This window comes from Apteryx rowi, unplaced genomic scaffold (assembly GCF_003343035.1).
Source record: "Apteryx rowi isolate R43461 unplaced genomic scaffold, aptRow1 scaffold_145, whole genome shotgun sequence".
NCBI classification, from domain to species: Eukaryota; Metazoa; Chordata; class Aves; order Apterygiformes; family Apterygidae; genus Apteryx; species Apteryx rowi.
Genome location: NW_020447697.1, coordinates 1,670,534 through 1,697,989, shown reverse-complemented (window position 1 = coordinate 1,697,989; position 27,456 = coordinate 1,670,534). Strand labels below are relative to the sequence as shown.

General features: G+C 41.5%; 1 protein-coding gene across 1 annotated transcript in view; it reads left to right on the top strand.

Annotated features, from left to right (window-relative positions):
* The window catches only part of ACVR1 (activin A receptor type 1), a 37,509-nt gene that overhangs the window by 8,008 nt on the left and 2,045 nt on the right, over nt 1–27,456 (top strand). Inside the window, exons 2-8 of the mRNA XM_026058295.1 lie at nt 1,095–1,361; nt 1,862–2,079; nt 9,183–9,282; nt 13,002–13,148; nt 15,689–15,964; nt 19,625–19,822; nt 26,736–26,866. Coding sequence (XP_025914080.1) covers nt 1,095–1,361; nt 1,862–2,079; nt 9,183–9,282; nt 13,002–13,148; nt 15,689–15,964; nt 19,625–19,822; nt 26,736–26,866 — 1,337 coding nt within the window. The remainder of the gene's footprint in view (nt 1–1,094; nt 1,362–1,861; nt 2,080–9,182; nt 9,283–13,001; nt 13,149–15,688; nt 15,965–19,624; nt 19,823–26,735; nt 26,867–27,456) is intronic.

Genomic DNA, 27,456 nt, shown 5'->3' with positions numbered 1-27,456 from the left:
ATAAGCTGACTTGCCATAAATGTGTGTGTGTGAGTGGAATATATGCAAGAGTGAGTAGCGACATGTGTTCTGTCCGTCAGAATTACGCCTCTTTTCTTAATTATGTGTGACGGCACGACAGCAGCTCGCTGCTTACTGTGATAGGCAATCGAATCGTCCAGAAAACTGGAGCGTGGTTTGTCTCTGGAAAGTTCTCTGTAGTCCTGTACGCAGTATTTTCTCTGTTGTGTCATCTCCTCTGCTCCATGACCAGAGTGACCAGATACAGTATGTCAGTACTGGGTGTTTAAAAATTTGTTCTAGTCTAGAAAACGACTGTGCGTGGACAGCGTTTTGGAGCTCCATGTAGAAAGAGTAGCTCTGCTAGCTAGGGAACTTGGACATTTCGCTGAGGATACTTGGAAGTATAGTTTTCCATTTTATGCTTTAAAAATTCTTCCATTTACTTAGTTAAAGCTTTTGGAATTAGAAAGAATGTGTTGTGCCTAGTAATAGTGTGTGCTGCTACTCTTTCTCACACTTGCAAGGCACTGCTCAAAGGCTTGTCTTCCTGGGAAAGTCGGTCCAAATTTACTTTTGAAGTAAACCCACTAAAACCCACTAAATCCTGTGTAGCTGTGTCCACTTGGAAATTTAAGTGGCTTTAATTTGATTTAGTTAAAATAATTTCTAGAATACTTGAATAACCGCTTCCACATAGAAATACGTGGTTTAGCAAATCTGCTTTAAATTTACACTGTTGGTTAATGTTCCTCTGCTGCTTGTCTCTATGTAGATGACCCTCCCATGTTGTATGCCTGCGGTAGTGTATGTGCGTGAGGCAATGCAAAATGTCATTGAACTCTGGAAGTTTGGGCACCTGTAGTGGGCCAGGTATGACTGGTATTTCTTTGGTGCAAGCTCGTATCTTTGTCTTGCTGAATCAGATAAATCAGTATTGTGATCTCCTACCTGATGGTTCTTCAGCACTAACTACAAGTAATGTTTTTTCCTTTAAACAGGAAATTTTATTGTCTAAAGAGTTAGTCATGTCAATATAACTGAAGCTATTAAGAATATGATTCATTTTTTTCCTCAACTTTCCCTTTTTACAGATGATGAACTGAAGCTAAATATGGTCCACTACGAATGTGTGTGCGAAGGCATGTCCTGTGGGAATGGAGATCGTTGCCAGGGCCAGCAGTGCTTTGCGTCCTTGAGCATTAACGATGGTGCTAAGGTTTACCAGAAGGGCTGCTTCCAAGTCTACGAACAAGGGAAAATGACATGCAAAACACCTCCATCTCCTGACCAAGCTGTGGAGTGCTGCCAAGGATACCTGTGCAACATGAATATCACTGCACAGTTGCCTTCCTCTAAAGGTGAAAGGCTAATTTATAAATGGTGAATCCTGAGAAAGGAAAGTGCTTCAGCTTTGATCTGGTGCGATGCGAGTGAGATGGCCGCTGTGCTGGCGAGAAGCGGGTTTTAAGCAATGCAGTGGGGCCCTTTCTGCTTCGTTCCCCACCCTCGGGCTCGCTGGCTTACATCCGACATCCACCAGTTGTGTGACCGGTGCCCGAGTGAGTCGTGGGGGTTACAGTGCACAAACGGATTCAGAGTGCAGTTACTCTCCCCGAGCGAGCTGTGATCTCGAATCCCGCAATCAAATGTGGGATTTATTTTGAAGGGGCTCGGTTTGTTCTGGCGGCTCTGCGGGGAGTCTGTCTAGCAGCATGCATGTTAAATAGCTCTGGCGGAGTTAGGACCTTGCTTTCAGAGTAGGTGGCTACCAAGTAAAATGCTGCTGTCAGTATTACCGTGTGTTTGATTTTTAATTTTTTTCTGTGGATTCTCAAACTTTTTCTCTTTTTTTTCCAAGGGCAAACCCTTCAGGGAGAAGCTGTAGGTTACAGCATGGAAACACTAATCATTGTCATACTGGCTCCTGTGATAGTGCTGATAGTTTTTTCTGCGGTAGCTGTGCTGATCATCCGGAGAATACAGAAAAACCATATGGAGAGGCTCAATTCTAGAGATGCAGAATATGGCACAATTGAGGGACTTATTGCATCGAATGTTGGAGACAGTACATTGGCAGTAAGTAATCTTTATACCCGGTAAAAGATTGTGTAACCTTTCTTTGCTTCCAGCACCCTTACCCCTGCCCCCYCCCCCCCCCCCAAAACAAAACAAACAAAAAAAACCCATGGCCAAGTCAATGATAAAAACCTTTTGCTGCTGGGGAGTGGCACTTAGCGCCAGAACTTCTGTTGGTGAGATTCCTATATTGGAAAGTCTATAGTGTAAATGAAGTTTAAGCAAAAAAGTGCTTTTTGCCCGTTCAGTTTCTTTGACTTAGAGAATTGCTGCAAGCTGCAGTCAAGCTGTTTTTGTTCCTAGAAGTAATGTCTAAAGCCAGTGGGATTCCTGACCTACCAGAAAAACAGGGTATGTGCAGATGTTGGGTAGCCTAAAATGATATGAAAGATGTAAAAATGCATTGCCTCTCTGATATATCAAAGACAGCCTGAAATGTAGGAGGGAAAGATGTGAAGGTGGGGGAAGAAGGAAGTACAGACCCTAACAGGTATTTTTAGCTTTAAAAACTTCAAAGCTGACTCCCATGATTCTAGCTGAAGGGCTCTTGGATGACTAGAATGTCAGTGAGATACTGATGACAGAAGAGAGTAGTGGGAATTTGAAGACATGAGGACTGTTTATTCCTGTTAAAAATAGATTTTAATAATTCAATTTTAGTTCACTCAGTCTCTGGAAAGAAAACAACTGGAGAAGTTGTTCCTTTTAAAAGATTTAAAAAATCTTACTCTTCACTTGGGGCCTGAAAAGTATTCACAACAGCTTCCCCATGCTTTATGAAAACTGGGCAGGTAAGGCTTCAGAGACAGCTTGAGGTTTGCTTCAGAGACAAATGCAAAGAGGAGAAATTCCTTCCTTTTTCCATTTTTCAAATAAAATCTTTAGGCCTTCTTAAACATGAAGAAGTGGGAAAACCTTTTCCCTTCAGTCCTTTCTGTGCTTTCCCTCCTTAATGTGGTTTCCCTAAAGGGTTGAAAAGTGGCTAGAGGAATAAAAATGGTCCAGAATGCAAATGTTTTTAATAACATGCTACTTTGTACATTTTCTGGGCATTTTCTTTCTTTGTTTTGGACTTTATTAGCTTCAGTAAGAGAGAGGAGAAGAGCTGAAACAGGTGTTTAACTTGGGTGGGGAAAAACCTTCTGTATCTTTTTGAGAAAGTGTCGCTTACCACCAACTAGGGAAGCAGTTTTGATTGTGCCATATATGTCTATATATATTATTTTATATATATATTTATATATTTTTAGCTCCTCTTTGCCTGAAAGTTGGTAACTGCTCTGCAGGCAGCTGTGGGAACTTATTAAAAGGAAGGTCCTTGGGACCAGTCAGAAATGGAAGTATTCTGGGGAGCTGGAAATAGTTTCTTGCATCTGTTTTGAGGCAGAGGTGTTTCTAGAAGACACTGCTGTGAATAAGCAGTGGAAAAAATCATGTGGAAAAGTGTTTCATCACAAGACAGTATGTGCTGACAAAGTTTTCAGGGTGTTTCAGCTGGCCAGTAAGGATTACCATTTCCATGTGGTAGGGAAAATCCTTCATTGAGGAAGAACAGGTTAAAACTGAAGAATCAGACTCCCAGTCATCTGGATGACCCTGCCGTGGGCCTCTGAAACAGCCTGTGCGGGGAACAGGCAAGTAGCCTAGTCTTCAGCAAGGAAAACGTGGCCCTCTTGAAGGGGGATGTGACAGAGATATACAACACCATGAGCAACAAGAAGAGGCTGGAGAGGGATCAGTTCTTCGCCTCCTTCTCCAGTACAAGAACAGGGAAAGGCCTCAAAATGAGCAAGTAAGAGTAAGGAGAAAAATAAAGGATGGTGGTTCTTGACACAGTGGTAATTGAACCCGTGGAACTTATTGCTGAAGGTTTTTGTAGATGCTATGAGTTTCTACAAGTTCAAGAGAGACAAGATTTGAAGACCAGAGGCTGCTAATTACATACCTCCACCCCAACAAACAAATGAAAAACAAAAATACCCCAAATCTGGCTGAGGGAGTCCGAGTTGAATGTGCTCGGAGGCTGGCAGAATATTATATTCCAATGCTCTTTCTGTTGCTTTTGGCCACAGTCAGAGATGAGACGGGCCTAGAGGGTCCTTGGGATGGCCACTCTTATGCTCTCTGTCCTGCAGTCCAGGAATCGTATCAAAAGTCTGGAAAGATCCTTGGGATACCCCGTGATGGGATGCCAGGCAGAGGAAATACAAAGGGTGGAAGAAATAAGACTGGTATTTTAACTGGTAGCTCCGTTGTTAGGACAGAGCAGTGGAATATGCCTCTGTCCTAGAGTTTGAAATATCAGGACAGTTTGTGTAACTGCAGAACTGTGTGGTGCAAACTGCAGTGGCTTCCTGACACTGCTCTGCTGTTCTGCTTCAGCTTGGCCCTGTAAAAACTATACCTGGTAATCATTTTTTTATGCCTTTTTTTTTTTTTCTTCCTCCAATGCCTTTAGCTCTCCTAAGTTAGCCCACAAGGCTTGATTCCCTGTTACTGTTTTAAAAGCAGCCAGTTTTTATACGTTCGCCGTGAACTAAGCATGGCTGTAACTAGGTATCTGTTTTAAAGCAGTGATTTCCAGCTCGTACCGGCTCTTATCTCTTATCAGGGTAAGTATCCGCTAGGCCGTTTCCTCTCCCTTTGCAAACCCTTGAAGTGCTCAAATCATCTAATGCTCCTTGGAGACAGTGATTAAAGCCTGGAAGAATAAATCAAAAATTCTTTTTACAAGAAAGTGGAAAAGTTACTAGCTGTGGAGGCTTGGCCTAACAGAGCTGTTTTGTTCTCGGCTATCAAACCCTTGCAGCTTTGATTGTAGTAGTGCCTCTGACGTGCCTCCGACGTGCCTCTCGAGTGGTGGTAATGGAAAAGATGCAGTTCCTTGTCTCTAAATGTCCGTCTCGACAGTAAGTCTTTTTATGTTCCAGGCTTTTCTCCTCTGTGTGTTTTAAATCTCGGGTTTTGTTACATGTCAGATTTGTTTACGTTTAGGATTAGTCTCCATAGTGCAGGAAATGCTTAGAGCCCTAAGCTTCCTAATGGTGAACGGAAAGAGCTGCGGCCTCTTCAAATCTTGTTTTCACAGTCATTGTTGCAGACGAGTTTTTGCTCCTTTCTGATACAAACAGGAAGGAAAATGAGTTCACAATTTGGATAAAACAGCAAAATGGCAGTTTCCTGTCACTTTTAAATTATCTTTCTTGAACACTTAAAAAAAAAAAAAGTGAGAAATGAGATTTCATGGGATCTGGCTGAAACCTGGAAGTACAGTTTGCTGGAGATATTATGAAGCTGATTATGGTTATGCTTTTCTATCCTACTTTCCTTTGTAAAGGAAAAAAGTTCAGTAACGTGGTGCAAACAGATTTTCTAACTACAAAATTAGCTGGTATTATCATTTTAAAAAGGTAATGGGATTCTAACATTTGATTACACTCTTAGGTGCTTATGCTTTCTATGAGCTTACAGTACATTTCCATATGCTAAAAATACTAGTGAATAATAAAGCTTTTAAGAAAAAGATTTGTCCTGGAGAAACTTCTGGAGTATCAATTACCTATCTGGTGTAGCTGATAGAGGCAATACTCCTATCACCTTACTCATTTTAAAACTCCTTGCAATTGTTTATAATTGTGCCAGGCTGGAATGGTCTTGGAAACTGTCCATGCCTGTTGTCTCTCACAGACTGAATTTTTTGGAGGGAATATTCATCTAGCAACATTCAGCCACTTTGAGTAGGATTGGCAATAAATTACTTGAGTTATGTTTCTTAAAGAAGTTCTAATTTAGGGCAGGGACTTGAAATGTATCATGGGAACCCCTGTAGTACCACAGATGTGCTTGCTGCCATTCTTCTCAGAATTCTCCATTTTGGGCCAGTTTAAAAGCTTATAATTTAAAAAAAAGTTTGTATGCTAAGAGGGGTTTCTGCTTGGCAGCTAAGTTTGCTGAAGATCACAAGTGCATATCTGCCAATTTTAGTGAGTTTTGCAGTAGGCTATCGCTTTTGCTCATCACCAGCTGTATTCTTTCTTTTTTTATCTGATTTTGGCTGTTTGTCTGGATACCAAGCAGTCCCAGGCAAAGGCCACTGCTGTTTGCGTGGATTGATTGTGTTATGCTATCAGTGACTTTCCGTGCGCGTGCAGATCGCTTTAGCAGTGCGTGTGCAGAAAGTCTTGGTGCATCTCAGGCATATTGGACTTCTGTTGCTCTTTTTTTCCCCTTTTCTCCAAAAGACAGATATGCATGTGCCTCCGTTCCCTTGCAGATGCAATGCGCTAGCTGGGCTGTGTTTGCTCTGCTCTGAGACTGGGCACGCTTCTTCCCAGAGCCAAGGTTCCTGCGCCGTGGTGCTGGCTGCGGGGCCGAGGGTGGAGGAGGAGGAGGGTGTGCAGCGCTTCTCCTGTTAGTGTGGCGGAGCAGGAGGCTGTGCGACTGACTGTACGGGACTGAAGGCAAGAGCAGGAACAGGAGCTGAGGTGGGAAACAGGCAAGATGGGAACAGTGTGGAAAGGGAAGGAAGTTAGGAATCGGTGTGGAGAGAAGAGGTGGAAGCCTACTGGAGGAAGAGTAGTGTAATGGATGGAAAACTGGACCTAGGGCAGAATGAGGGTGGAGTGAAGAAGAGCACGAAGGGCTGCAGAGCACAGTCCCTCCTGAGCCTGTACTTGAAAACTGTTATTCCCAAATTACCTCAGTTTTCTGTTTAATGAGTGTGAAGCTGGCCCTAACCAAAGCATGCATCTTCCTCCCCTTTGCTTACCTGTTGAAGTTAATGGGCTTCTAGAGCTAGCGGTTGTTGTCATACTGCAGATAAATCATGGAAAAATCTACTCAGCTTTGCAGATAACCTGTATAACAGCAGAGAATTGCATGATTGGGTCTGTCTTCACTGCTCCTTACTAAGTTAATTTTTAAGTATTATTTTTTGGATTTGATTGCTTAAACAGAGGTGACTAGTGCCATTAAGGTGCCTTTTGGTATTTAAGGCATCTGTATGGGGCTGACGGATATGATACAGAACCTTCAGGGCACCTGTGCTTCTCTGGAGTGGTATCTGGAGGTCAGCAAGATACACCAGGACATCTCAAATAGCACTACATGTTGTATTTCACCAGCGGAGTGGTACTTGCTGTGTCAAAGCAAAGCTGGGCATTCAGGAGTATGGAAACGAAAATTGCTAGGACAGCCTTAATTCTGCTCAGTTGTATTTGAAGCTTAGCTTTGCATGGATGCATAGTTTTCATGAATCCGTGCTCAGACTTTCAAAAGTGAAGGAGGATTGCATGTGCACGACACGCAGCCTGGGCTGCTGTGCAAACGCACCCCCTCCATGCAGTTCTTAGTCTTCTGTTTCTCAGAAAACTTTTCTCTAAAAGAGGTTTAATTTTGGAGTGTTCAGGTGCTGCCATCTGCTGGAATGTGTTTCAGTAGAGAAAATATTTTACGTTTTACTAGAGAAGACTTCCAATGTTTCTTTGGTAATAGGTGAGCCAAGCAGGTGTGCAAATCTTCAACCCTATTAAAATCAGTGGCCTTAAATATGTACTTAAAAATAAAGCTTGTTTGACAAGCATGTGAGGCTTTTCCCTCACGTATGCATCGTATTCTTTTTCCATCCCAAACGGTGTAATTTGCCCGTACAAACTAGATCACGAAGGCGTTCTGAGCTGATGCGCTCTGCCCTGCAGAAGGGCAGCCGCAGCGCCGGGCTCGGCAAGCAGCTGTGCCGTTATCGGGGTTATTTGCCCCTCGCGCGCGCCGAGTGAAGGGGCCTCTGTGGTGTTTCCTGACCCCTCCGGTCGAGACCGGCCGTTTCAGTCGTTTTTCCTGTTCACTCCCATTGGAGCGGGGCAGGGAATGTGAGTCACTGGCTGCCTTGAGTGGGCAGTTAACCTCTTCCATGGAGGTGGCTCTGAGCTTGATGACGCGAGGAGTAGGCGATAACCTTTCCACTTGGCTCGGCTAGATCCAAAAGAAGAATCTCTCTAATTTTTTTCAGCAAGACCGATGCCCCAGTCATCAACTGAAATGGTCAGGCCAGCACAAATGCGTATGTAGCCTGCGTTGTAAAGGTGTTGCAAAGCTGACTTGTTTAGCAGGAATTGTTTGTCTTACCATTTACACTTAAAACTTTTTGGCTGTGAGTGTTTCAAGAGTCTGTTTATATAAAATAGTTAGAGTTCTCAGTGTCTCTCGAGTGCGCATTTGTTCATAGGGATTCTTAGAGCAGACTTTGAGAGCAGTTGATACCTCAGATCAGTAGTGCTGGGACGTGACCTCAGCTCTAGTTGGCAAAGCCACATCTCTGTCCCTCTGCCCTTCTAGCAGTCTTTAAGAAGAAACCGCAGGTAACTGGAAGAATAGGAAAAGTTTGTATAAATATTCAAAAGTAAATGCTGTTTTTTTTCCCCCCTAATCATATAGGGATGAAGGGCTTAAATATAGGAGAATCAGAGAAGTTAAGTTTATTTCTTACTAAGGTGCCTGAAATTAGTGCAAGGCATAGAAAATTTTGAAGAAAAAGATGATATTAAGCTATTTCGAATAAGTCCCCGATACAGAATTGCAAGGGTATGAGCTAAGTGAGGGAACAGCGAAGTGCTGGGAAATCGGCGTGGCTGGAATCGCGTTCTGGAGGGACAGCTCGTGCGCTAGCAGTGAGATCCCAGGCAGGAAACGTCGTTTTCTTCCTTTTAATACAAAAAACTTGCTTGGAACACCAAATAAAAGATAGAGTAAAAAATCTGAGAATAAAATGATGCTTGATTTGTTTGCTTTTGTTCTCATGTTTATAAAATTTCCAATAGAAAATGGTATGAAACTTGTACCTCCCCTTCCCTTCTGTATGGCGTGCTCTTTGACGTGGTAAAATCTTGTGAAGAGAACTCTCTGCGTCTGTACAGCGATGGTAACAGCAGGATCTTGATCCCGAGTGGCCTGTTGGTATTGCTGCTGCCTCTGTGACACCAGCAGTATTAAGCTTTAAGTTAACCTATCCTGTGAAAAAGTGGAAGCCTGTACCTTTATGTATTTAAATGGGGGAAAAAAATGCAATTTCTCTCATGTTGTAAACTTCTGATTTTCCTTCTGAACAGGATTTATTGGACCATTCCTGCACATCTGGAAGTGGCTCTGGACTTCCTTTCTTGGTGCAAAGAACGGTGGCTCGCCAGATCACACTTGTGGAGTGTGTAGGTTAGTAGAAGTCTTGTTTACGTGTCTAATGACAGGTCTTACTAGCAAATGCCCAGGGAAAATTGTCTTCCATCCTAATTAAAATTTTGGGTTTTGTTCAGTAAGGTAATGTTAGAAAATACAAACTAGGCTTGTTTGAATGGGCACTTTTTAGGTTAAGTTTGTGGTGTGTGTGGTGTGTTTGTTTGTTTTGTGTGTTGTGGGGTTTTTTTTGTTTGTTTTTTAGAAAAGCAAGCTCAATTTGAAGTTTGAAACTGTCAAACTATGAAACAAACATTTCTTGATTAAATGGTATTGAATTAGAAAGCTTTAGAATTATCTTAAATCTAAATGATTTATTTCTATCTGGAGTTGAAGCATCAAGCTAAGTAACTAAGCTAGCATTTTTAAAAAAGGGCATGATTCTGTGCCATTAGAAAAGGAAAATGGATAATGTGGGTTTAAATCCCCTCAGGCTGAAGAAGGAATTAATGTGGGAGACATATTCCTGGGTGAATGTTCTGACAGCTGGAGACCATAGAGAAGACAGGTTTCAGGAGCCTGACTTTTGCCAGGAAGGCGCCAACTTTTAACTTGCACTGGGCTCTGGGGGCCATAGGACCGAATCTTTTTTATTATTATTATCATTTTTTCCTGTACATAGTACTGGCTGGCATCTCAGTGGTGCTCATTTCTGCCCCTTTTTGGTATCTCTTGTAGCTCGCCTGCTCTACACTGTTGCTTTGGGACTGTGCAGGCTATGATGTACTGTTGTTGCTCCCCTTTCCCCCAAGAGGGGAAAAGCCCTCTGGTAACCCTACCCTAAAACTGCTTTGGGTTTTTGTTTTTTTGCAGCACTTTGCCTAAATTTAAGGGTCCATTACATTCTCTTCAGAATATGTCTGCATCTGCAGGGTCTTGTTCTGTTTCCTTTATCACATGATGCTGATACTTGTATAGATGAACTTGTAGATAATGTTCCTCACTCACAGGGATTTTGGATACAAGTAGTAGATTTAAAAACAAAAGAAGTTACACTAGCATAGAGCTAATGATAGTGCACATGGCATATTAAAGGTATTATATATGATTTCCATTTTTATTTTTCCCTCAGTAAGAGGTGGGTTTTAAGCGTTGATGGATTTCTCATTGCTGGAAAATGCTAGCTGCTAATGTTTTTGCTTTTGAACTTAAGATGCAGAAACTGGAGAAAGTAAATATTTTTTACTTCCAGAAAGTAATTGTAATGTTTCTAGATTCTCTTGTTAAGTTTCAAATTATTTGTTTTAAAATATTTTATTATTTTCCCCTTCTGTTATAAAAGAGGAAAATGGAGAATTCTTTGCCTTAGGATTTATCTTTGCAAAGGGACAAGCAAGGTTCAAAATCATAGGAAAAAGGGTGAATACCCCACCTTTTTGCTTACCATCCTTTATTGTTCAGTTCTGAGATAGCAAAGAAATTTCAATACATGCTTGAAGAATAAGGGAAATAATTTTGTTCATCATAATGACAGTCAGTTTTGGTAGTTGCTTTATTTTGTTCAACTAGAATCCCCCTGTTTTGAGGACTGGCTCAGATATGGGAAGAATAAATTTAGTTTCCTAAAGCCAAACTGTTTGCCATGTTTAGCCCCATGTTTGCTAAATCCCCCATCTGTCCAGGGTTTGAGAGTTCTTTTTGCAGGACGTGAGAGCAAGTTTGAAAGCTGCAGTTGCCTGTATTAAGAAAAATTGGGTTCAACTCATTTGAAAAATGGGCATCTGAATTTTCAAATGGTCAAAATATGCAATTGAGGATTGCTAATTGAATAGCGTTAAATTTGAATTTAATAATTTTAGGAAGTACTTGGGTCAAAGCTATCCTGAGGCAGAGGCATTGAGGTAACATGCTGTGCTGGCGTTAGAGAGGTGGGTAGAGGTGTAATAATAATGGATTCCATTAGGAGAAATCTGTCTTAAATACATGTTATGCTGCTCCTTCAATGATTTGAACCCCGTACAGTTAACATGTTCCTGTAAGTCACTGGAAGTTTTAACTCTTCGAGGTGCTAAATTGGGCACCAACTAAAACAGGTGAATTGCTGTGAGTTACCTGCATTTTACCCGTGTTCCTTTGCTTTTGGCTACAGTACGTGTTGAGTAGACACAAACGTTCACACTTGCATTAAATCCGGGTGTACGTCTTCTGATGTTCTGCAATTTCTCTTCATCAGGAGCTGTCAGATATGATATGTATGATGATTTTGAGAGGTTTCTAGTCTGCGATATAGAGACATCTCTGTCTGTGCACGCATGTGAATGTGTGGGTCTCTCTGGAATTATGCCTGCTCCTAAGTTAGCTCTGGCTGGCACTGTTTCTGAGAGACCGTGTGTTTTAGCCTATATAGCAGAACTAGATGAAAGTTCTCGCGTGGGAAGTCTCTTCTGGGTGACAGCGTTGACACATCAGTGCTGGGTATCTCTTTTCATTTGATTATGCTTGCTGCTGATTCATACGTGCTCCTGAACAGCAGAGCAGTGAAAAGCGGAATTCAGATATTGTCACAGACGACAGAATGCATTGCGTGAAAACTGAGGCTATTGTATTTAGACTGCGATAAAAATAGTAATCACAAATTTTTCCAGTGTGCCTTGTCCAGGGTGTTGCTTTGATGTTGGGCACTCAATAACTTTATATGTTGTTCTGAGCTATTTGGGTAAAAGCTTGGCATGCAAAAAATGTGTCCTGGTCCCCATCTAAGGGTGGGGTTTTTTGTTTTGTTCTTGTTTTTTAATCAGCATTCTGTATTTTACATGTCTGGCTATGCTGATTGTCTTTGCGAGGGTTGATGTTACAGGAAAAACGTAAAGGCCGTTTCCCCAGCACTTATATCATTTCTCTCCTCCTAACTTCAGAACTTGTAGATATCTGTATTATGTGCACTGACCTAAAGTATGTTGTGCAAGCTGCATGAGTTGCAACCGCACTCGCTTTGCTGGTGGTGGGGTAATTGCGCCTGCCCGGGACAAACGCTCCGTGTGCTGCGCCAACGTGGAGGAGGAATGATCCGCGTTCTCCGTCTGCAACCTAAGCAGGGAAAACTAAGGGACAGCGAAGCACAGCATGAAAGTCAAGCAGTTAGTGTCTGCAGTGGTGGTGAAAGTACATCGGTGTGGTGTTTGGGCCATAACTGTTTTGAGTTTTGTTTAGGGTGGGGGGGCGGAGAAGAGGAGGGGACGCATCAGGGAGGAACTGTCTCCAGTTACTGTTCATCTCTGGGTTTTGCAGGCATCGTGAGTTTAAGGTAACCCTGCCTCAAGGAGTTGTGCGTGAAGTGGTTCTGTTCTTTCTAAACAAAATGAAAAAGGAATTATTATTGCAAAGAATGAATTTTGGAAAGTGTTAGGGACAAATATGTGGGACTGTAGAAAAATGTTTACACCTGTCCCATAACCTTGTTCAGCTGTACAATAAATACATCAATGGTATTTCATGCGTGTGTGTGCGTGTGTACACGTGTATGAATGCACACTAGGAGCAAGCTCATACTGTTATTAGAAACTAGCTTGGGTTTAATGGCTACATGTGTTTGCATATTGTCATGTTAGTTTGGTTATGTAAAATACAGGACAGTACCACGTACTGATTTTAGTGCCTTCATTTAGGCTGGATTGAATTCCATCCTCTTAGCTAGTTCGGCCTTGTGAAGATTGTTGATTGAAAAGTTTCACTGTCCTTCCCCTCCCACTTCTCTCCAGGAAAGGGCCGTTACGGAGAGGTTTGGAGGGGTCAGTGGCAAGGAGAAAATGTTGCTGTGAAGATCTTTTCTTCTCGGGATGAAAAATCCTGGTTCAGGGAAACTGAATTGTACAACACTGTATTGCTGCGGCATGAAAATATTTTAGGTAAGTAAAACAACAATTTCCTTTTTTTCTATCGTAAGTCACGTAAGTGAGTTAAAGCAGTTCACTTACAAAGTACTGCAGATTTGCCAGATACCTTGCACTCTTCAAGGTTTGGTTCTTGTGTTTGTGATAAATGGTTGAAGGGAATTCAAAGTGGGGAGAGATTGGCAGGAGAGTGATGAAATCTGAGCCCTCTAATTGGAGAAGGAGTCACAGCAACAATGATTCATTGCCCTCATGCAGAAATAATCTAGCAAGAAGCAATCAATCTGATTAATCAGTTGTCGGCAGCACAGCGCATAAAGAAGGAAGGAGGTGCCACAAATCCCCATGCAAAGAATTCAGCCTTGCAACATCTGTCATGGCGTAGCTTGGGGGCTAAGCAGAGGATTGGGCGGTGGATCTAGTTTTGATATAGCTTTAATTTACTTGGGAGAAATGAGGGGAAGAAGAGTAGGGAGGCGTTTCTAATGAGATTTCAATATTTGAATTCTTTCTATGTGCCTGAGTGAGCTGTAGTATGAGTCCATTAGTTTCTTCTGTTTGAATCAACTGTTCTGCTCAAAGCTTGGGTCAAACTAGTAAATCTCATTTGGTGTTTAAACTTCAATTATAGTTGCCCTTTATGACATATCTCATTTTCCTCCCCAAATATGAAAGTACTTAATAATTTTGAATCTTCTGTATCCCTTGCACCTCTGTGGTCAGTTTTGAGAGCTTGAAAAAGGGCTCTTTCATGTTGCGAGCCATGGTTGAAATTTAATTAGCCCTTTTGATTCCTGGTAGACATGACATTTTTTCACTTGTGCGTCACCCTTACAAATGACAGCAATGGCCTGTTTGCTGACATTACCTTGCCCATAATCTGTCATATTTCAGTCAGTTTTACTTAGGTTCCTTCTTGTTTTTCTGTCTGAGAATATTCCTTGGCTCTATAGCACACCCTCCTAGGTGTTTGCCTTCTCCTTGCCTGGTGAATGCTTCCTGAAGCAATTACTTTGTTACTACAAAAATAATTTAGTGGTGTCCTGAAATGTGAATCATTGAACTTTCCTTCCCAAGATAGCAAGTAACTTGGCAGAAATTCTATTACACATTTCCCATGTCCGTGTGTTTGTGTTTAGTCTTTCTTGATAACTGTCAAATTTGTTGGCTATTTTATAGAATTTTTTTAGATGCAATATTAAATAATATCACATGTTACAAAAGAGTCATATTGCAAAGAAATCCGACAACTAGGAGAGAAAGTAGGTGGTGTTCTTTTTGACAAATGTCATATGTGGGCTTTGAATAAACATGATTTGTTCCTCTAACTTGGGAATAAAACTTCTGTTGCTTTCCAAAAGCCGTTGAGGTCAACAACGTGCTTATACACAGTAAATTCAGGAGCAGCTCCCTTCCTGTTAGGTTCTTGGGTTCAGTTTTAAGACACCACTTTTTTGAAAGCAGTTCTCTTGAGCTTCGTCAGCATAGAAAAGATTCTTCTGTGTTCCCTTCTGGAAAATGATGGTGGAATCTAGCTGTGATGCGCTAGAGGTGCTCTGTCGTGCTTTACCACAGAACTGATTTGTATACCAGTTAAACTGCCCAGTATTTGGAACAGAAGAATTAGTATTACTCTTTTGGTGAAGAAGCTGTGCTAATCGGGTGCTGCCAAGCCCTCCTTGGCTGTCTGCCAGGTTTTATATCCCGTGGCTCCGTTGCCAGTTGGTGGGCAATTAAGATGAGGCATTTGGTGCCTAGAGCAGTCTCGGAGGTCTTCTAATTTACCAGGCTGCAGCAACCCTCATGTGGCCTTCTGGCAGTCGGAGGCCATTGGAGACAAGCTGTTGCTGTGGCCAGATGCACCTTTTCCTATCTACATTGGATCAGAAGGGTGTGACGTTTCCCATAGGGACAGCGAGCTTTTGACGTGTCGGAATGGTTGCTGAAGTGCTCCAGAGGGACTTACTTTGAAAGCAGAAGCGAAGCTGGCACGATGTATAGTGTGCATTTATTGAGATGTGAAGCTCATCTGAAACACGTTTAACCCTTTCCTCGGTAACCAGCACCGGCTGCTCGTTGTGCTTAAATATAGTAGTGATTACTTATGACTTGCCTGTTTGAGGTATTGCTTCTCTCCAGTGTAATCCTGTTGAGTGGACAGCAGCAGATGCGCTGCAATGCGGCACTCTTTAACTGGAAGCGGAAGCCTCCCCCCACCCCCAAGTCCTTCATTGGGATTTGGCCATACTTTGTGTCAAAAAGCAAAAAAACAGAAACAAAAACTTTTTGAAAGTGTGTGGTCCTAACAAGCAGTTGTTTGGTGTGACTGGCCAAATATGTCAGTACATTTTAGAATTCTAATTCAAGTTTATTCACAAAACATATCTCCTCTGTTTTCGCTGTGTAACAGAGGACAAGTTTCAATTAAACTGAGCTTTAAATTACAAGAGGGGCCTAGTAGTATTGATTCATGTCTTGGGGGAGACTTGGATGAGCTCTGTCATTTTATTTTGTGGTTTCTCCTTTTCTTTTCTCTTCTTCCCTACCTTTTTTAGGTTTTATTGCATCTGATATGACTTCCAGAAACTCTAGCACCCAGCTGTGGTTAATTACCCACTATCACGAAATGGGGTCTCTATATGACTATCTACAGCTCACTACCCTGGACACTGTCAGCTGCCTACGAATAGTACTGTCCATAGCCAGTGGTCTTGCACATTTGCACATAGAGATATTTGGAACCCAGGGAAAGCCTGCCATTTCTCATCGGGACTTGAAGAGCAAAAATATCCTCGTTAAGAAAAATGGACAATGCTGCATAGCAGATTTAGGTGAGTTCAGTTGGCTACTAAAACGTTCTGCGTATTCCTCCAGTAATCGAATATACCAGATAACTTCAACCTTTAAAAATCTTAAAGATCATCTGCAATTACCCTGATGGTTTATGACGGCCGCTAGAGGGCACTTACAATTTAGAAATGCCACTGCTGCTCCTGAAAAGCTGTCATGCAACATCCGAGTTCAAAGCAGATCTGATATTTTGGACATGTTCGCAGGTTCTGGTTGCTGTATTTCATTCATGGGTTTCAGAATAAGGCAGTCTTTAGGGTTCAGTTCACTTCTGAAATAATACATATCCTTCAGTTTATAGTCCAAGAACTGAGCTCCCTGTTCCAAGCCCTGTAGGTCTCCGCATTTTCCATCCAGCTCAAGTCTTTGACTCCTGAAGTTTCTGTACTACACTGTTGAAATAAGTGGGAATTTTCAGTTAATTCAGTGAGCCAAAAATTGAGGAGTTTTTAGATTTTAAGCTGATAATTTGCTGCAACTGTATCTCAGCATCCTGACCTGCTCAAATGTAGGGTAGGGTGCCTGGTTCCCCCCTGCCGACAAGGGCGAGAACGGCAGTAGAACAATAGTAAGGAATCATTGACTGGACTAAAAATGTATTGGGAGATTTTTTTTTTCCTTCCCCTAGAATAATTTCATTGCATAGTTCCCATCGCTTTTGGTTGAGGGACATGAGATACACACATGGAATAAATAAAAGCACACCTGGTGCATTGAAGCATAGTGTGTCTAAATTTGCAGAGGGAATAGTAAGTAGAAAATGGAGCCGTAAGTTGGAAATATGAAACTTTAGAGAATGGCTTTTAAATAAATTCCTAATCCTCAGTGAGAAGGGGGCTGAATATACTGGCATTGATTGACATCACACCAATAAAATGAAGTACACTGCGTTTATCTCGAGGCTTCAGAAGTATAAGGAGCGATATAAGCTGAGATAGCACAGCAACAAATGTTTCCCACTTCATTTTTATGATGGTAAAAATAGCTATTTTTTTTATATGTGAGAACCTGAGGCATGTATCTGTGACATATTCCATATTCTTCATTCATTCCATATCTGTGAAGAAATGTTATCAGAGGCGTTGATTCTGGGATGTATTCATGCCCTTTCGCCTGTACGGCTTTGTCATTCCTTGTCTCCTCTGTTTCAACAGAAAAGCGCCCTTTAAGAAAAACACAGACTGCTGTGTATGGCCAGCCAGCCAGATTCAGTGCAGCAACCCTAAGCTAAGTTGCACTTCAATTCTGTAGGCCACACCAGTATTCTGGACTTACAGTGCTCCCTTTAAGAACAGGAGTTGTAATTCAGAGAACTAAAAGGAATGAAGTTGCTTCGGTGAATATCTTGTCATTGCCTGTTTGGGGTATGAGTTTCTGAGCGCTGGAGAGCAGGGCTATTCTCGAGGTCAGTGTTGGCTGATTTGTGAGACAGTGAACACGCTGGGGAGTTGCATGGTCTTTGTCGTGGTGGTGTCTGTGGTCCGGACGCCTCTCCGCTGGAACACCAGCGTACCTTGATGTTTGTTGCCGTTCGGTTCCAGTCCTGAGTGGCAGCAAATGCAAGGACTTTGTGAATTGGCTGCTTGTCCATTAGTAGGTATGCTGAAAACCAGTATCTTGAATGGCAACCCCACTATCCAGAGTTGCAGTTTCAGAATCTGCTGTTTCAAATATGTTCTGGCTAAGTAGAAAGGAAAGAGTTCTCTAGTTGCTCCGAACTCGGGCAGAAACTGTGTGGTAAAGTCCAAGGACAGATGTCAATCTGACTTCATTTGGTCAGTGCTGTTAGACAGAAAAGTTCTGCTTTATAGTTAACTGACTCTCTCTCTAAAGCAATTCACATGCCTACTAATAGGTTTTGGTAGAGCAGCCGTACAGAACAGCAGAATAAAGCTTATATATAATTAAACATAAGTCCAACCCTCCTCTTCTCCCCTCCTTCCTCTTCCTTCCCCCCCACCCCAAGTGGTGAGCATCAGTTTGAAGCAAACACTGGCATTTGTAAGGAAGGTGCAAAGAATGCTAGCTAAACACGTTCGTTCAGCTTTTGGTTTTTGGAAGATATTCCAATGTACTAAAGATCACAGTGGTGATCTAAAATAGTAGATGACTTTTAGCTTCCTGAAAACCAGCAAGTTTCATCAGTTTATATCTCTGCTATCAAACCTCTGCTTTTTTTAAATTTTCTTTATTTTTTTTAATTTAAGGGTTAGTATCTCACAGTAACAGCTACCCTGACAAGCACTTGTGCCCCCTCAATTTAAGTGTGCATTGAGATTCCCTAAGTATCTGCTTCCTAACTCATAAACAGTGCAGATACCACTATGTTGGGAACCTGATTACAACACTGTTGTCCCCTGACCTTATTGCAACACTCTGTAGTGTGGAGGATGCTGACTTGAATCCCTTGGCCTTAAACCTTTGACCTGTCAATTCATTGAATCCGTTTTGCCCAATTTGGATCAAGTATTATGATTTTTATCCAAAGGTTCTCCAAAGTCTTTGTGTTTAGAGTTTGCCAGGAAACTTGTCTTCTAGCCTCTGTTCCCAGGATGCAAGGTATAATATATACTGAGGATGAATATTTTACCTGTAGAGAAGGCTTTCCAAATTATCTCCTCAGCAGTGATGGGTCTGGTTAGATGCTGTCTTTCTAGAGTTGCCATGATCATTGTCTTAGCAGCTTGAAATTACTTGAAGTGCACTTAAATTGCAGGAAAGCATTTTCCAAATTTTTGTTACTGCGAGGTATGGACTGTTCTTTTATTTTTGGAAAGGAAAAACATTAATGATTTGGAGATAGTGTTTTGAAGTAAAAGCTTTTTAAAGTTTAATCTAAAATACACTGCTTACATTTAACACGAGTTTATCTTATTCTTACAAGAGTTGGTGAGGAAATCGGGGAGAGTCTGTGTCTTCTCTTCTATTGCTTAGTTATGTCATGCACCTGTTGCTGTTCAATTTGCAGTGCTGACTGTTTACCATGGTAAAATGAGTACTTTGTGCATTTCCAAATTTACAGTAATTTAGTTCCTCACATAATGTTCTTTGCTTAAATGTTTGGTAATTAGTAGAAAAACCAGGTAGAGTGGTTTTGACTGACTCATTTCAGATCACTTTGAGGATGTTTATTTTTCAAGCAACTGCAAATATGGTGTCTTTTATTTTCCAGCTTTATTTTTTAACTTGTGTATATCCATCATGCAGTGTTTTTCTTCTCTTTCCCCACAGTTCGGATATATCCGCCTACCCAAAAGTTCTATAAATAAATCTGAATGCTGGGTAAAATTGTTTTCTTCTAAGTAACAGATGCTTGGCCTTCTGTGTATACGTGCCCAGAGCGCTGGTGACATCCAGTGGCTGCAAAACACTTAGTTCCTATAATGACAACACTTTACAACAGTGCAATAACATGCTTAACGGTAATCCCTTTGGAGATAATTGGCCTAAGTCTATGGACACAGTGGCTGTTTTTCATAGCTAGTTTGAAGCTGACCCAGTTGGTCTTTGGACAGTTGGACTCTAGTTCCTTCTTTTTAAGAAACTGTCTGGTGGGTGTCACTGCTCGCTTGTAACTTTAAAAGTATGCATGCTGCTATAGTTTGAAAGGGGATTTAACTGTGTTTCTTTCTGTCACTCAGGCCTTGCAGTTATGCACTCCCAAAGCACGAATCAGTTGGATGTGGGGAACAATCCCCGTGTGGGTACCAAGCGCTACATGGCTCCAGAAGTCTTGGACGAAACTATCCAGGCAGACTGCTTCGACTCTTATAAAAGGGTCGATATCTGGGCTTTTGGGCTGGTCCTTTGGGAAGTAGCTAGACGCATGGTTAGCAATGGTAAGTATTTGGGACTCCTTTCTTTGGTTTTTTTAGAAGGAGGTAAGCAAATGATAATTCACTGCAAAGCATCCATCACTGAAATGCATAGGATGTACAATAAAATACTGAACTTCCAAAATGTTTCCTTTCCTGACACTTTGCATGTTTTGAAATAGTTGGTATGTTGGATACAGGGATCAAGTATTGTTGTCACTTAAGTTATGGCAGAGAAGAAAGAGGGTCCCTTGCTAAATCCTAAATAACGATACGAAATAATTAAAGCATAGTAAATGATCAGTTAAGTTAAAATTTTAGCCCATGAAGTCTCTGAAGTTTTCCATGTGCCATTAAACCATAGTGAGTGTGGTTTTTAGGTATCTGTTTCACATGACAAAACCTAAGGAACCAAGAAGGAGAATATATAGAAAGTAAGGACTGAAGTGATCAGAATTCAGGGATGTTCTTCTTACCAAGTTAAACATACTCATGAAGCAGGACTTGGTCAAACAGTTCCAATTCTACTGGAAAAAGTGCCAGTGAAATTTCTCTTTTTGCAGTGAGCGATGTTGCATTGTGTTTCATCGGCAAGAGGATCTGAATTTAAGAATCCTTAAGCTGGTTATCTGTCGGTGTGCTTTCTTGTCCTTGCCAATCTAGGAATCCTCACTGATTTTTTTGAACCTCAGTTTTTGTTCTCTGGGCCCAAAAGGATAGGCAGAACTTTGAAGATATCCTTCAGGCACGTCTGCAGACACTGGTAGTAACAATGGAAAAGATCCCTGAGGAATAGATTTGTTGAAGTGTTGTGGAAAATGTATGCGACTTAAGAGCCAAACCCGAGGATTTTGAATGCTTTCTTAATGTCATGGGGAAAATGACACGAATTTTATAAAATTAAGATGGTTAATTGTGACATGCTTAAATCCGAGGAAACTAAATCTTCATACAAATTTATTTGCTTTGTGTCTGATTATATTCCAGCTAAAGCCAAAACCGTAATTCTGTAGCTGACATCAGACAATGGTTTTCTTCATCTTCAGAGAAAGGCAACTTGTTATTTGTGTTACTATAGCACCTCTGAGATCTCCTGGTGGATCAGAACCCCACAGTGCAGATAGGGCCTGTGCTAATGCGTGGCGTCTGCCAGCTTAGGATCCCGGTATGAAATACAGAGGAAACACCATCAGAATGAAAGGCAGTAGACAAAGCAGCTCAAACTGAAGGATTAACGGTTTTCTGTAGGAATTATTGCAAGTGAGAATTTGAGGGAAGATGTTGGAGGAAAGGATAGAAATATCTAGCTCTGTCAGCATTTGTTAGAAGTGGGCAGAGATGGGAGTGAATACCGTGATACAACCGCACAGTGAGTGGAAAGAGGTAGGTTGTAATAAGGTATGAGTGTAGGAGCAGAAAGGACCTTCCGCAGACTTCCCGTGGGGTGGTTGGGGCTGAGCTCATGGTCTTGCCTTCTTTCTCCTCTCCTCATGGAAGAAGTTACTTTAAGAGGTACGCAGTAAAGGGCTTACGTATTATTTGGATTCCAGAATACATGGCAGTGAAGACTTGTGGTGGCTAACAAAGCCTGGCTGAAAGTCCAGGGGAAGTTAAGGTATTTGTCTTGGGGTGCTTTTTTTGCTTTGCTTCCATGCGTTGTCTTCCCTATGCCCCCATCCCCAGTGGAAGTTCTGGCCAAACAGTGTGGTGCCGGGCTCTGGGGGAAGAGAGGAAAGGCAGCAGGTGCAGCAGCTCTAGAAGCAAACAAGTAGATATCATTCCTTCCATTAAAATACAGGACTTTTTCTAAAAATGAAGCTTTTGCTGCACCTGTTATCTATCAGTGGCTGAAATAATTAAATTGCGAGTAACAAAGCGTTGCTCCCTTGTCCAGGGTAATTCTCGATGCAGCAGCCTACAGGCAGCTAGCTGTCTCCACAAATGCTGTTGTAAGACTTGTTATGACGAGGCCTCTGGAGGGCAGCCGTTTTGAGATTTGCAGAGATTCCAACTTTGGGAAATTCTCCTGGGACTGAAGCGCTGCCCCAAACACCTGTCTTCTCTAGGATAAGTATAAGGTGCTTGAACAAAATCGAGTTGGAGGCAGCAAAATGCAGCAGGTAGAATCAGCTGGCTAAGCTAAGCCATCTTAAAAGGTTTCTCCGATAGCTCTGAAGAGATCCAGAGTAGGTTCTCCCCTGAGATCAAGCGGGCAGGGTAACCGTGCCGCTGGGCAGCTGCTTGCAGCTTAATGTACAGGTGCCTCTCTGGAGGCTGGCTGCAGGCGCAGGGCCGACGGTAGCAGAAGGGACCTTCCGCAGACTTCGTGCGGGGTCGTCAGGGCTGAGCTCCCCATCTCACCTTGTTTCTCTTCTCCCCATGGAAGAAGCTGCCTGCTGTCTTTATTGCATACCCCTTCAAGTGTTGTTTTGATCCCAGAATATACAGCAGCTGAATCCCGAGGTGTGATGATGACCGCATGTGAAGTCATGTGTGGTTAATTAGAGAAAGGAAGAAAAATTTGTGAATGTGTGCTGTTACTTTTTACGATGTACTCTTTTTATTGGCAAATGTATGATGTAGGCAGTTTTGAAGACTTGGTGATTGTATTTTGCAATATTTAGAGACCTCTGGGTTGCAGTTCATGTCAGTGCCTTGAGAATTTGAGCTGTAACAATGAAGTTATGCTTGGTTTCATGTTCTGCACTTTGCCTGTCTCAGCAGTCTCTGAGCCCTGTAGGTTACCAGCTGCCATGATGACAGACTTGCTGGATGGGAGGCGATTATTTTACTGTGTAATAGGTAATTCTCCCTGTGACAAGAATGGAAACCAAGGCGGGAGATGAGCCCAGCTGTGTTCCTCAGAGCTGCCTTCCAAGGGATGCTTTTCATAGCTACAGGTGACAGGGCCGGCAATGAAGGGTGCGTACTTTTATGTAGGCACCATGTAGAATATTTTCTACTTGAACATAGTCAGCCTACATGACGATGAAACTTTTATAAACTTTTGATGTGTTTTATGTTTGCTTTTTATTGCTAGTCTTGGATTTTGAGTAGCGTGTCTGAAATCTGCTTTGCCACAGTGGTGGTGGTCTGGAGGTGATCCTTCATGGGATATTAGATGTCCTTTTTCCTTTTCTTTTTCTTTTCTCCCTCCCCCATTTTTTAAAGAAAAGAGTAAAATTCGTATGCATTTACCTCTCAGAATGAAAATTCTATGGAAGGATACATGTTATTTAAATCTTCCCATGCTGAAATTTTGATATATATCTATTGCTGCGGTAACTGCAGTTCACAGAAGACTTATCTGAGCTAATTTTAACCTAGTAAGCTTAGATTCTGCTGGCAGCATAACCAAGATAGTATGAAACTTGGCATGGCCTGCAAACCTACTGAGGAAGACGAGTAAGTAAAATCTTCCGTAATTTAATTCAGTGAGCTCAGCGCCACCATGGCAACACTTTTAACAGTAATACAACTACCTCATTTTAAAGTTAGCTGGGTTGTGTCAGCAAAATCTTAAGTCTAAGATGACTGTGATATTAACTTATTTCCAGTTATTTGCTGTATTTCTGGCTGTTATTACAAGTAATTCCCCTTTCTTACACTGGTTTGGAACCAAACACTCAGGAGTAAGCATTTTCTTTCAGCAATCTGAGTAGCTAGCTCTGTGGAAATCTTTACTTTGTCAGGCGGTCAGTCGGATAACCCCGTTTGATTTGTAATGAGACTTTGGCACTTGCAGTGAGTATGCTGAGGTCAAGGTAGCACACTCATGCGAACTGGGTGATAACGTATGTCAAATGGGCAAGAGGCAATTTTCATTTGCATATGCTATGAATTTTTCTCTTTTACCATTCTGGATACTTATCTACCATTTATAGAACAGAAATACAAAGTCAATGAGTCAGCTTGTTTTTAGTATTTCAGTTCATGGAAACTCTTAAGCTGTTCTAATCTGACTAGTAAGTCTTTTTTTTTCTTTCCCCTTTCTTTTCCCCCTGTAATGGTCCTCTAGGTGACAGTGATTTTTTAATACCCTTCTGTTCTTGTGGATGAGTATAGGGAAGAAAATTGCTCAGAAACTTCTTTCCCACAACCAAGAGTACTTGTGTTATCTTTGTGCTGCAGCTCCTCAGCATTTCTCCCAGTGCTTGAAACTGTGGCTTAAGCCCCTAGAATCAGTATTTTACTCTACGTAAACAGAGCAGTGCTTGTTCTCTGCAGAATGCTTGTTTGCTGCTTGTTGAATGTGTTCCCTTCCTAGTGCGCAGCGCCTCGGCATCTTTGTTCGCCTTGCAACTGACGCGTAGAATCTCCATTATTATTTTCAATGTTGTGATCTTGTTGATTGTCAAGAGTAACACAACAAGATGAAAGATAGTTACTGTTCAAGACCACAACTACCATGTGATGAACATTATATCTGCAAAGCTGTGTCTGCTGCCAAGGTAGCTGTGTAGATACTACTTCGCTCCAGCAGTATATTCGTGTATGCATAGGGCAAGTTGGCATTAAAGTAACATGGAATAAAGGTGGCAAAAATTGCTATTGAATGAGTGAGTGCTAGTTCATTTGATTAGTAAAGAGCTGGCTACCCAGGAAAAAAAAATGCAATCTATTCTAAATGAACAGAAGTCACCTTAAAACTGTCTGGACAGTGGCAAACTATAGGTTGTGATGCACGAGCTTAGGGTCTGTCCTGTAGCAGGAGGCTTGTTTTCTTTCCCTGGAAGTGGGAAAGGGAAGCGTGCAATAGTTCAGACTGACAATTTTGTTGGGAGTGGTGTGGGCTAGAGGTTACAGTGCCTTGCTGGCATAGCTGAAAAGCTGTTGCAGAGCCAACAGTGATCCCACAGGACCTGTGATGTTTGACTGTGGCAGCTCAGAGCACGCTAGAATTATTCTATTAGAGTAAAGGCTAGACCAAGTTCATTTCATACTTAGTATTATAATGATATGTCTTGTGTGCAGTAGCCATCTATATAACCTATATGTTGGAAAGATCACATGAAAATAGTAAATTAAAATATAGCCAGCCTTTGTCTTTAGTGATAAAGTTCACTTTAATATCATAATGACTTTGGGAAACATTTTCAGAGCTATATGATATATCTGTGAAGTTTTGCATTTCAATGGTGTAAAATTACTGCTTTGTCCTTACTTTAGTTTGAGATAATATGGATGCACAAGAGCTTCTTTGTATTCTTGAGTTTTCACAGATAATTTTTGTTGTTTGTGTTCTGGGAGGAGGCAGGAAGAGTATAAAAACAGAGCTCAGCCCTATAGGTAATGTTCAGTATAGGCAATTATGAATTGCTTAAAAACTTAAAGTACTTCTTTATGCAGCATGTAATACAGTCTGTCCTTCTGCATTCACACCAGAGTACTACAAGGCAAACCTTGCAATCCGCTAGTTACTTCGTTATGGTACTTGCTTGGGTAGCCAGATCTTTGAACTGCCCTACTGTAAAGTGATTTTCTAAGTAAGGTGTAATTTGCTGAAGACCATTTTTCTGTTTGTCTAGCCTTTACAGGCAGGGATTTACAGATTTTTACAGAGAATCTATGGGGTTTTGATCTTCATTTCCAATAGAACAAGAAAACGAAATCCTAGATGCTGTAGTAAAGTTGGAGAACCTCTTTTCTACTTCAGCATATTCCAAGCATTAAAAACTCTCCTGAATTTCTTGTGTGCCTGACTATAGGACAGCCACCACTCTGCTAAAAAGCAGTTTTAAGATTAGTGTGTTCTGCCCATGTTTCTGCTGTGCAGAGTGCCACATTCACTCCGTATTTCTCCAAGCTGTCTGACCACTAATTTTTAAATGTGCTTCCTGAGAAAGCTGTGCTCCCTGGATCACTTGTGAGCTTAACTCACTGATGAAACAGCAATGCTGCATACATGCCTTAGTGAGCAGGCAAAAGGCTTTTTAGCCTGCCAGTTTTTTGTGAGCTGGGTGACAAGCTGTGAGAGCACATACGTTAACTGTGTGTGTTAGCTGTTTTTCAAAGCTCAGTCTTGGAAAGTACACTCAGATATTTGGTGTCATGGACTTTCAGAGGTTTGGCTCTGTGATGTTATGTGATTCCAATTATCTGAGGTGTTTTACTGTTTTAATAACAAGAAATAATTTCATTTGAAGTACCAGTGTGAGAGTCTGTAGATGCTGGCACCCTTATGGGATTCTCTCATGAATCATAGAACCCAGCGAAGTGTGTGATAAGACTATTAAAGACAACACAGACATCAATTTTTTTATTTTGTTAGTAGAAGTTCCAGTTTTCTGGGAGTCAGTAAACCTCCATGCATTCTAAAAGATGCAAGAGGAGTCAGTAAGAGCAAATTTGTGATGAAAACTGAAATCTGAGGCTAATTGTTAAAAGCAGAAAGTGTCGACAAATCATGCTATACAATACTACTGTACAAATTAGGGGTAAACAATGTTTTGAGTTATTTGGGTGGCATAAACTGTTCTATTTGTTTATGGAATTGTTAACAACCTATCCTTGTATTTTCTGTTCTATTAATGTGCATCACTGTTCTCTGACTACATTATATGGCATGTGATTTAGTATGAGTATTTCTGTTGGCAAAAAGAGTTTCGATCCCGCACTACCCCAATTGTACTCCTTGGCCTTTTGCCAAACAAATTTCCTGTTGCTTCAGTTCAAACATCTGTCAGATAGATATAGTTCTTGCTTTGCAGAATTGTAACAGGCACCAATTAATTAACAGTTTGGATAGGAAAAGCTGTACATATGGTAGTAAGTACTATTCTGTTTTTTAATGGCTGCTTGACAATGTGATGTTCACTTCTGAAAGGTTTCTGTGCTTCTCAGACGGTGTAGATCATGTTCTTTCTCTCTGGGCAGAAACGCTGTTTCACTGGGTTTGAGTCATTAAATAATGTCTCTCTTGTTTGCATCTCGCTAGGTATTGTAGAAGACTATAAACCACCATTTTATGATCTGGTTCCAAATGATCCCAGTTTTGAAGACATGAGAAAAGTGGTCTGCGTAGATCAGCAAAGGCCGAACATTCCCAACAGATGGTTCTCAGACCCAGTAAGTGGATGTACATATGTATGGTTTGCAAAAGATACAAGCTGACCTTTCTTCTCTTGAAATAAACTTGTGCGAGCTGTTCTCAGCTATCACTTGCAGTTGAAAAGATCTCCACGGTACTTTCCAGGACCGTTACCTGTACAGATTTCAGAAGCATGCTGGTGTGGAGCTTTATGTTGGAGAAGGAAGGAAGAAAACGCAATAGGCAACCTTTTGATTATGAAATCTGAGCAATTCACAGATTGGTCTTTTAGTGGCATGAATTAATAGTAATTATTTTCAAGCTGTTCTCTCTATTATTCTCTCTCCAAGGGGAGATTTCTTTAAGGTGAAGGTAACCTGTATAGGTTTCTCTGTGGATCATAACTATACAGGTCTACAACAAAATTTTGATCTCTTTCCAGCCTGCATTATAAAGGACTGTTGTTCTTTTTTTAAAGGCTGGTTCTAAAGTATAAATTTATTTTTCTTCATCAGAATCAGTTCGTACTCTCCAGCTTGAACGGCTCTTCTGTTCCGTATTGTTGAAACTGTAGAGGTCTGTTTGAATCTGCCTGACTGGCCAGGGCCAGCAATGACTAGATGTCCCA